The following is a 10,781-nucleotide window of genomic DNA, read 5'->3' as shown; positions in this document are numbered from 1 at the left end:
AGCCAGGTCTTCCAGACTACATGGAGACAAGAGAGTCTACCTCAATTGGTTTATACAACCAAGCAGCAGCACAGCAAGTTCTTAAAGAACTAAAGCGACTAAAGTACCTGAAATCAATCTAATTCAGTCAGTATACCAATCACAGAGTCAAAACAGACAAGATAAGAATCAACAGACAATGTGCAATCAAACAATGCAATGTGCAAAGCACAATCAACTCAAGTGAGCCAAGCACAAGCTCAAAGCAAGTGAGCCAAGCATCCTACAAAATAAAACAAGTTAGTTCACAACAATTAACCAAATCAAACTCAATTAACTTGAAGCAATCTCCTTAAAGCATTTGCATCTCAACCTGAAAATCACATCCAAACGTGAGAAACAAGACCACTAGGACAAGCCTAGGGTCAAAAGGAGATGAAAAATTCAAAACAGTAAGTAAAAATTGATCAAAACCAAGATTTATCAAGCAAGAAGAGAATCCAATTGGTCTCACACCAAAACTATGCACCAAATCCATTTCATATACAAAACATGCCAAACTATGCACTTTGGAAACACATTGGAGCAAACAGAATGATCACAATCAAATCAATATCAAAACAGCTCAATAAATTCCACAAAAATTCCAGCCTAAACAGAACACACAACATGAGTAGCATATCAAATTTCAGGCTATTTGGACAAGTAGAAGTAGGGAAATTAAATTCATAAAGTCCAGACAAGTTAAAGAAAACTCATACATGGTATCAAAACAAGCACCAACTTCAACCAATCATAAAACAGTGACAAAATATGATAAATGAATGGGACTAAACCCAAAATGAAGTTAAACATGTTAAGAACCAATCCACAAAATTTCATCTTCATATGATAAGGAATGAGAATTTTACAAGTCATGTAAGTTGATCACTCAAGAAAAACCCTAAAATGACTAAAAAGCAAACAAAAATACCAATCAAATAGGAAATGTATTAACAAATCCTACAAAATATCATGGTTAAACCTAACATCCAGATGGAATCACATGCAAAAATCCAGGGCAAAAGACATAGCATAGGCATGGAAACAAAATTCATGAACATGGCATAACATAGTGTGACACACATTGTCACACTCAACTTGATCACATCATATCTTTCTAACCAGAAACTCAAAATCAGCAAACTATACATCAAAATCACCGGAAAAGAGACAAGAATATGCATGTAAGATTTCAAGCATTTTGGATAAGTCATCAAGATTTCATGATCAATATGGCAAAACATACACATAAATGACACATTCAAACAATCCCTAGGCATTTTATTTTTTCACCCGTGCACAAAAATATTAAAAATCACCATAAAAAACTACACGTCACAAGGAGAATGGAGAAAAAAATCTCATCAAATTTGGATAAAAAATGAGTTAGATATGGATTTTTGATGTTGAGAAAAAAATAAAAAATAAAAAGTTGAACAAGCAAGTGAAGCACATGAAAACATAATGAAAATTAATGGAAAGGCAAAGTGGAAAAGGGACATAGCGCGGACTCGAACCCTGTACGCAGTGATCACAGGCGCTCTCACCAACCGCTAGGCCAAGGAGGCATGCTATACAGCAGGACCGAACAGTGGTCTAATAAGGCAGCGCGCACAAACACGGGATTTCATGAACAATACCGCGCGAATGGATCTAACACATGTTTTTTTGAAATTTTTCAAGTTCTTCATGACATTCATAGGCTCAAGAACAAATGTTCACCAAATTGGACAAACTTTATATCAACGGAAAGGTCTTTCAACGTACATCATGAATCCATAATTATTTTGATCTAATTCTTGATAAATAAAAAAAATCGAAGCAAAACATGTATGTGCACAAAACTTCAAATCATCATAACTTCCTCGTTTCTCAACCAAATTTAGTGGTTCAAATTGCAGAATTCTCTACATTCAAAGATCTATCTAAAGCATCAAACAAATTCAAGAATTATTGAGATCGAAAAATCACCTTCAATGATGTACAGTTGTGAATTCGTGCGTTTTCCACCTTGTAATGCCAAAACAGATCTTCTACGATGCTTGAGTTGATGAATGAAGCAAGTCTTGGATGTTAATTGTGCACGATCTTGATGAAATCTTGAATTGCCATTGTTGCACCTCACTTTAACAATCCAAAATTTGGCTTGGAAATGAGGAAATCTTGCTTCAATTAGCTTCAATAATGCATATAGATGATGAATGGATGAAGATCAATGTAAAGTTTTTGAAGAAATTGCAAATTTTTGGAAAAAAAGTGAGAGAGAAAGTGAAGAGGTTTTTGAGATTTTCAGATCTAGAATGAAATTCTGTTATGATTAATCAAAAAACAGTTAGGATTATAATACATAAACATGTTAGTAATCACAATTAGTGCTAATGAAGTGGATTAGTGAAAATGCAAATTCATGCTAAATGGCAATTTGGTAATTTCATCCACACTTATGCAATGCAATGTAACAGTGGAATTTTTTTGTTGCAGCAAGTTTCAAATGGTGTATGTGAGCTAATGCAATTGGAATTATGTAAAAACCATGAATATTTCTCAAAATCACTTTTTCCCTCCACTTTTTAAAATTAATTCACTTGAAAAATGGACTTTTTATGTGATGAGTTTTCATGACATGTGATGATGGATCATGATAGTACATGTCAAATGGAGTTTGCTCAAAGAAACCTCACTCAATTTGGCCAAATGAATCAAAAGTTATGCCACTTTGAAATTCCACTTTTTTGGACAATGATCAATCCATAACTTGCCAACCACACATGAGAAATTCATGTTCTTGGACTTTTTGGAAAGGTGAGAGCAATATCTACAACTTTTATATTGAACAAAATTTCATTTGAAGCATTTTTGGACACGTAATTTTGAGGAGAAAAACTTTCCATTTTTGGCAGTTTTCAATTACAAGTCACTTTCTATTTTTGGAAAGTCTCCATCTGACTTTATTTTCTTCATTCTTGATGTTTGAAATGTCAAATGAAACTTGTTTAGACATGAATGAAGTGTCTCTAACTCTCTCCCACCTCCAAATCCATCAATTCAGGCACAGTTGACCACAGTTGACTTTTCTGACTGATAGATGAATCTGGCTATGCCTTGATCAACTTGAGCTTCAAACTCCTGATGAAATGGCTCAATGATGAAACCCTAGCTTCCATAAGCTCCATATAATCATAAAATGATCCCCAAATCCATTGTAGACCCCATCTCCTTGCCAAGCCCTGATTGGCCCAATGCAGATGATTCAACTGATTAGGGTTGACCAGTGGTCAAAACCCTAATCCCAAGGTATCTGATCAATCTCTTGGATGATATCAAGACCATGATGATGATGTACCATTTCACCCAAGATGAAGCTCAACCCCCTTGAGAAATCAAGAAACCCTAATTTGTACCACACATCCTCAGATGATTAATGATCAATCCAATGAAACCCTGACTTGCATCTTAACCTCTTTATCTTCTGATCAAGACCTGGGAGGATGACTTGTTCCATGTAGCCACATGATATGCAAATATGCAATGCCTAATGACCTAAAAAATGAAATGCAATATGTTAAGCTAGTCCCAAGAGAGGAGGGCAAATTTTGAGGTGTTACAGAATGGATTTGCTTTGGGCTACCTTTCTTTTCTTCAACAGTCGGGTTTCTAAACCGGAAAAGTACAATTTAACAACAGCCTGGTCAACTGCTCTCCTCGCCGCCCGGGCTTCTAGTATCAGCCTTTTCTGCTCCTTCACAAAAATGTCAGTCATTTTTCTGAAAACAAAACAAGAAGAGAAGTTAGCAGAATGCGAGATGACATCACAAAATGGTACGTGAAATAAATAGTCAAACATTACCCAAAAAGGAAAGCATTTAATCTTCGTATGAATATAATAGATCTCAGACCTTCATCATACAGAAAGAGTCCAAGATAACTAATGACCTGACTTCTTGGTCGTTTAATTTATCGAAATCCAACCCGGATACCGAAAGAGGATTCTCGGTCCAATAGATGGGAAAAAGATGGGATCCGTCTAATGCATATATTACTTTAGGACATCTCTGTCCACATCTAATGCGAAGAAATTAGTCTTTGAAACCTTTATAGTTAGTAGTGTAAGCTTGGAGAAAACTCTTTTCGGGAAAACCACTAATGGTCACCCATCCGCTCTTTTCAACACCTTTGATTTCTAAAAAGGAGAAAAATAAGCCTAAAGTGGGTTCTATATCTATGGTCTCACAAACTATTTTGAAAGCCTTGATAAACCCCCAACTATTAGGACGAAGTTGATAAGGAGTGGTGTTTAGGGTTTTTAATAGATCAGACTCAAAGTCAGTAAAGGGAAGGTGGATGTTAAAATCTTTCAATACCTCGACGTTGAAATGGAAATATGCGTCTTTAAATCCCCTAGCGCAGGCTAGGAAAACACATTCCCCTGGAAAACAGGGTTCCCAAATAACATCATATTCATTTCCAGTAGCAGATACATTCCTCAAAGATTGGAGTTTAGTCATCTCCACCTCGTCTATGCAGTTGTGGTCGTAACTCATTACCTCTTGATCAAATGACTCTATAATCTCCATCATCACCTCCATGGATGAACCTGATAAAGAAGAATCAAAGTCAAAATTGCTAAAAAAGGTGGTAATATCTCCGTAAGTCTCCTTTACAATACGATCAAAATCATCTTAGGTTAGAGTATCTCTACATGAGCGCTCAAGGTTCTCAATGTTTTGACATTCTCCTCACATGCATTAATAATAGCCATGGAATAAAAGAAGGAAGAAATGAAAAGAAAATATACCTGGTCTGGGAAGACAAATGAAAGCTCTGAAAATGTGCTTAGAAGAGGAAAAGACTCATTCCAACGAATGGTAAATCAGAAGATAAAGAGGCGTGATTTTAATTAGGAGAAAATCTTGATAAAAAGACCTAAACAGTATGAAGCGTTTCAAATCATAAGGAAGGATCAGGCATAAAAATAAATTTTCGGGCTTCTTTTGTCCAAGCATTTCAACCTTTTAGATCTCATGCTCAGGGGGCTTAAGTACATCCCGGAAAATTAGTTGACCAACCGAGGTAGGAGGTCGGCGAAGCCTACTTGAGCATTTGAGTTCTTTAAGGTCAGATTAGCGTAATAGCCGAGTATGGTAAGGTCAACATACCGGATAGTCATGCTACCATTACAAGTCGGAACCCGGGTAGGACATCAGATCTACTAATCAGAATCCGATTAGGACATCAGAATAGGCATAATGGATCCGACCTCTTATAAATCGAGAATGATCCCATCAGTACAAGTCGGGCCCGATAACAAGGCCCGGACGCCATTTGAAGGCTCACAAGAGACAAATACAATATGATACATTATGGCAGGGAGTTGTAATTATTGAAGAGGCGATCGTTAAAAAGCAATTATAGTGGCGGCTGATGTTATTGATAGGAGAATTTATGATGGATATGGAGAGTTAGGCAGAGGGAGAAGGAGACCTATAAACAAGAAGATATTTTGAGGGTAAAAGGCAGACATAAAACACAAAAACCTCACATAACGAACACTTCAACCATTCATTTTAGGCTTTCCTTGAACTGGAACAAGGAATTCAACATTTTAGTATTTTTTAGCAAGAACACCATTATTCTCTGGTATGTTATTATTGTTATTGTTGTTGTTCTTGTTCTTGTTGTTGCTTTGGTCCATTAATGGTGTTCTTGTTATTCTCCATTATTGTTGTTCTTGTTGTTGTTGTTGTTGTTATTGAGAAGCTTTATTTTTGTTGGTTGTGTGCTATTTTTATTTTTTTCAGAAGCTTTATATGGTTATGGATCGTAGTTAGATGAAAGCGAATAGATTAAGTATAGAGTATGAGAATGGATTGAAACAATTTCTTGATCTCGCTGGAAAAAACCTTCCTGACAATAATGGGATTTTTGGTGTCCTTGTAAAAACCGCTTTAATACGAAAAAATATTATAGGGATGTTATATTCAATCATTGTCGTTGCGATGAAATTATTCAAAATTATATAAAATGGGTATGGCATGGTGAAGCAACAAAAAAAAGACCTATGTCACATACAGTTGAAGATTATGAAGTTACGAATGATACTCTAGAAGACATCATTCGTGATATTAGAGTAGATGCTTTCAAGAATGCTAATGTGGTAGATACTTTTCGAAGAGACATGGAAGATTCGTTGTATCCGGGATGTAAAAATCTTACAAGATTGTCATATGTGATAATACTATTTAATCTTAAGGCAAGAGGTGGGTGGACGGATAAAAGTTTTACTAAATTGCTTGAATTGTTGAAAGAAATGCTTCCTAAAGGTAACACGCTGTCGAACCGTACTTATGAGGCCAAGAAGATATTGTGTCCAATGGGTTTGGACTATTTTAAAATACATGCATATCGTAATGATTGCATATTATATAGGAAATATTTTGAAAACATGAAGGAGTTCCCGAGGTGCGATGAGTCACACTACAAGAAGGACAATGATGTTGATGACGATGATGGTGTAACTAGCAAGGATATTCCTGCCAAGATAATGTGGTACCTACCGATAATTCCAAGGTTCAGGAGATTGTTTGATAATATTAGTGATGCAAAGAATATTATATGGTATGCAAATGAAAAAGTGTGTGATGGAAAAATTCTCCATGTAGCTTATCCATTGCAATGGAAGAAAACTGATTCCTTGTATCCAAATTTTTCCCTTGAACCGAGGAACCTTAGGCTTGGACTTGCCACTGACGGAATGAACCCTTTTGGTAATTTGAGTACTAACCATACGTCATGGTCTATTCTTCTCATACTTTACAACCTAACTCCATGGTTGTGCATGAAGCGCAAGTATATGATGTTATCGATGATGATTTCGGCTCCAAAACAACCAGGGAACGACATTGATGTTTATTCAATGCTATATGTAGTAAAGTTATTGAACCTGGAAATTTAGATGACTTAGAACACGGAGTTGTAGTTATCTTGTGCCAATTAGAGATGTTTTTCCATCCATCATTCTTTGACATTATGGTTCACTTAGTTGTTTATCTAGTAAGGGATATTTGAATTTGTGGTCCAGTTTATTTATGATGGATGTATCTGGTAGAGAGTTACATGAATATTTTTAAAGGGTATACAAAGAATCATCACCTTCTGGAAGCTTCGATCGTAGAAATGTACATCACAAAAGAAGCTATTGAGTTTTGTACAAACTATTTGTCAGAAGCTTCCTTTATATGAATTCCTGAGTCTCATAATGATGGATTTTATGATGGTAGATGTATTCAAGGTTTAAATGTTAAAACATTTTCCCGAGAAGTAGTTCTTCAAGCACATTTGCATATGAAGACGCCTTGTTTAGCAACACATGTACGTCAAGCATATGAAGAAAATGATTCAGATGATGTGCATGTTATTCGTTGTGATTATGAAAAGGAGATATGAGAAAACTAGTAAGTAAATATTTTATATCCCTTTGAAATCTATAATTAATCATTTTACTCCTTTTTAGTCATTGTACTATATATTTAAAATTGTTGTTGACTGGCCTAATAATTAGTTTCAAATATTGTTCAAACTATAGGTGCTTAAGGACCAATGACAAATCCTATTGGACAACATAAAAAAAAAATTCATTTTGGTTATTACTTTTGTTTCATAATCCTTTGTTTTAGTTTTCAAAATAGTCATGTAATTGGTTCTGTAACACAGGTTCCAAAAAATATGGTTGTATATTCTTGTAATTGGTTCTAAAAATATTATTATATATTCAGGAATATGATTTTGTAAATGGTTATGTAATACAGGTGCAAACGACGGTACAAAAAAAACTTTACTCTTTGGTGTTTACATAAACCGAGGTAATAACATTGAGAAATTACCTCGGTGTTTACATAAAACTGAGGTAATAATATTGGTCGCGCCATCCAGTTCAAAAAATAATAAAAATGTCTTTTAATTTCTAACCTCGGTTTTAGAATCACCGAGATAACAAGTGATTGTCTTTCATGTAGCTCTTCGTTACCTCGCATGGGTAGTTAAAGTTAAATGCATTTCGCAAGGGACCACAAGCACAATATATGGGACCACATCACCACACCACACAGATGAAGAAGAAGGATATAAGACTTGACTTTCAAAGAAGAATGGTGCAAATGAATTAAAACTTTTAATTTCTTAAACATCGAATATCATCCATGCTAACAAATAATTGAAAAAAATAATTCTCATTGATAAATATAAAACATGTTTCACGTAAACCTTCAATTATAAGGGACTATAAAATTGAATTATGATCTATTTATAGAAACTAAAAACAAATTCAACCCTCCTGTTAAATAATATTGATCAAAGAGCAAATACAAAATCTTTCATCAATCTAAAAATAATTCTGAAAAATTTATTAATTAATCGTGCAAAAGTCCAAAAAAATTATTCCAAAAAAGAGTCAAAGTCAAACCCAAAACTTATCCAAATCATCAAAGAAACCTTCAGGTAACCCATCACTTTCGTTAGTCAAATTTGCACCCACGGCCACACCTTCCCCTTCCGCCGCCACGGATTGTCCTCTCCCTTCTTCTGCCGCCGCCACAACAAACACCGGTGAATGCCCCTCAAACCGTGCCACGTGTCCAAACAGTTTCTCCTTCCTAGAAAACGTAGTTCCGCAGGAACACTTCCACGTGGACTCTCCCTTACACTGCTTCACATGACTCTTCAAATCCGAAACCACCGCAAAGCTCTTTCTCCGACACCGATCACACGTGTGAGTTTTCGGACAATGACTTCTCTTAAAATGGTTCCTCAAACAGAACACCGACTTCAACGGCGTGAACTTCCTGTGTAACTTGTTCCTTTTGCATCCATCGTACGGACAAGAAAATCGCGTCGAGGTCAAGCGCGTTTCCCTCACGCCACGCAAAGCTTCTGGAGTCTTGAACTGTTCCCCGTGAGCCCGCATGTGCATACGTAAATTCGCGTCGCGCGTGAATCCTTTCCCGCAAATCTCACATAAATGAAAATTTTTAGCGAGTAACTCCACGGCATCGAGTTCCACTATGTCGGAATCTTCGTAATTTGTTGCATCATCGTAAACGCAAATGTCGTTTTTGCCACGTGTCGTGTAATACTCGGCCGGTGTTGTTACATGACACGTGGCAAGAAGAGCGGTTGCATTGATGATGACTTCGCAAATGGTTGAGGAGATTTGGTTGGAGAGTGTGTCTAAGTGTTGTTTGGGGAGGAGAGTTTTGGTTTTGATGGATTGAGATATGAAGCATTGAAGAGAATCCATTTTGGTGCTTAGTTGTGAGAGGTTTTGAAGAGGAACATTAGTTATTTCAGAGTGATCTTGCATATTGATTGATGTTTAAGTGTAGGGTATGTTGAATGGTGTATTGGTAGAGGGTGGTGGGAGAGTGACTTTGGTGAGTGAAATGATGCAGGTTGATTTTCCATAAATAGCCTTTAAATATGGAAATGGTTTGTGCAAATTTGAATATATGAGGTGGATAGAGACGGGGCATGCACGTTGTTTTTGTATGTACATAGAGCACGTGTTGTTTGGTCAAAAAGGCCAATTCCATGTTGTTCACTAGAAAATTCAGCATAACTGTAGTAGTAGTAGTTAAAACTAGGAGATAACGCGTGTTATAGTTTCTATGACAAATACAATACTGTAAAATGACATGATCAATAGTGTAAAATGACATGATCAGCTAACACATTTCTTATTCTTCCACTTGATTCATACACTACATCGTATGAACAGTGTAAGAATACTGCTTAAAATAATAAAATATTCCTTATATATTTTTGGTCATCTACGTGGTGTTATATGTGGGTCATGATCACATTCTCTCTTCTAACAACAACCACATACATTAGTCACACTATTTTCATTTCTTCTTCTTCTTTCTCTCTCCGCGTCATCTACTCGTCTCTTCTTCAACTATTCTTTTATTTACCCAATCAAATACATGGTTTATGAAAAAAAATAAAAAGTTATTGTCATACCCCAAAATTTGCCCGTTAATATTACAAGGCATTTCTAAGGCACCCCAATTTATTTTTCAAGGCATTGATCTTAAAAGAACAAGGACCCAGCACACAGATGACAAAATCCAGAAAATGGCCTAAACTGGTTTGCTCGCTAGGCGAGCAATTCCTTCGCCTAGCGAACCCTTCGCTACGCCACTCGCCTAGCGAAGCTTGCGAATACCAGAAAATTCTGGGCTTCATTCTGAGCCCATTAGGTCATAAAAAGAGCATTATAAATACCAAGGACCTCATTCAAAAAAGGAGAACGAAAAGGGAACGAAAACAGAAGATAGAAAGAAGGCACAGCAAACCCTGGAGGCTAACCCAGAGAATTCAGAGCAACCCTAAAGGAAACCCTGAGGGAAACTCATCTGCACCAAGGTTACCCCCGCCCAACTCAATCCGACTTGCCAATTCAAGGTTGCAATTCAATTGCAAACAGGTTTGCATTACTATTACCGCTTTATGTTCTTAACTTGCATGTGGCGTTATGATTGAATTTATAAAAATATCTTAAGTTTTGCATGTAAGTTTAAGTATGTATGAATATCTTGAATGTTTAACCATGTAATCTCTGTAATGGATGCCATAGGGTGTGAAGCTTGCTGAAATTGTACTGTTACCAAAACCAGAACCCGCAGTCGCTCGCTAGCCCATCGCTAAGCGAGCATGTAGCGAGTATTCGTTAAGCCTTCGCTAGGCGAGGCAGGAGCGAACGTGAC

General features: G+C 36.4%; 1 protein-coding gene across 1 annotated transcript; it reads right to left on the bottom strand.

Moving 5' to 3' along the window:
• Positions 1 to 8,230: 8,230 nt before the first annotated feature.
• On the bottom strand, positions 8,231 to 9,488 carry LOC127106900 (zinc finger protein STOP1 homolog). The gene has a single exon (XM_051044190.1). The coding sequence runs from the start codon at positions 9,374 to 9,376 to the stop codon at positions 8,474 to 8,476; it is 903 nt and encodes a 300-aa protein (XP_050900147.1). The 5' UTR covers positions 9,377 to 9,488; the 3' UTR covers positions 8,231 to 8,473.
• Positions 9,489 to 10,781: the final 1,293 nt, after the last annotated feature.

This window comes from Lathyrus oleraceus, chromosome 7 (genome assembly GCF_024323335.1).
Source record: "Lathyrus oleraceus cultivar Zhongwan6 chromosome 7, CAAS_Psat_ZW6_1.0, whole genome shotgun sequence".
Taxonomy (NCBI): Eukaryota; Viridiplantae; Streptophyta; class Magnoliopsida; order Fabales; family Fabaceae; genus Lathyrus; species Lathyrus oleraceus.
Note: the sequence above shows the minus strand (reverse complement) of the source record. Positions and strands in the feature narration are given on the sequence as shown.

Excerpts from the sequence above, each read along its gene's own strand:
- LOC127106900 (XM_051044190.1), bottom strand. The coding sequence starts at position 9,376 with ATGCAAGATCACTCTGAAATAACTAATGTTCCTCTTCAAAACCTCTCA.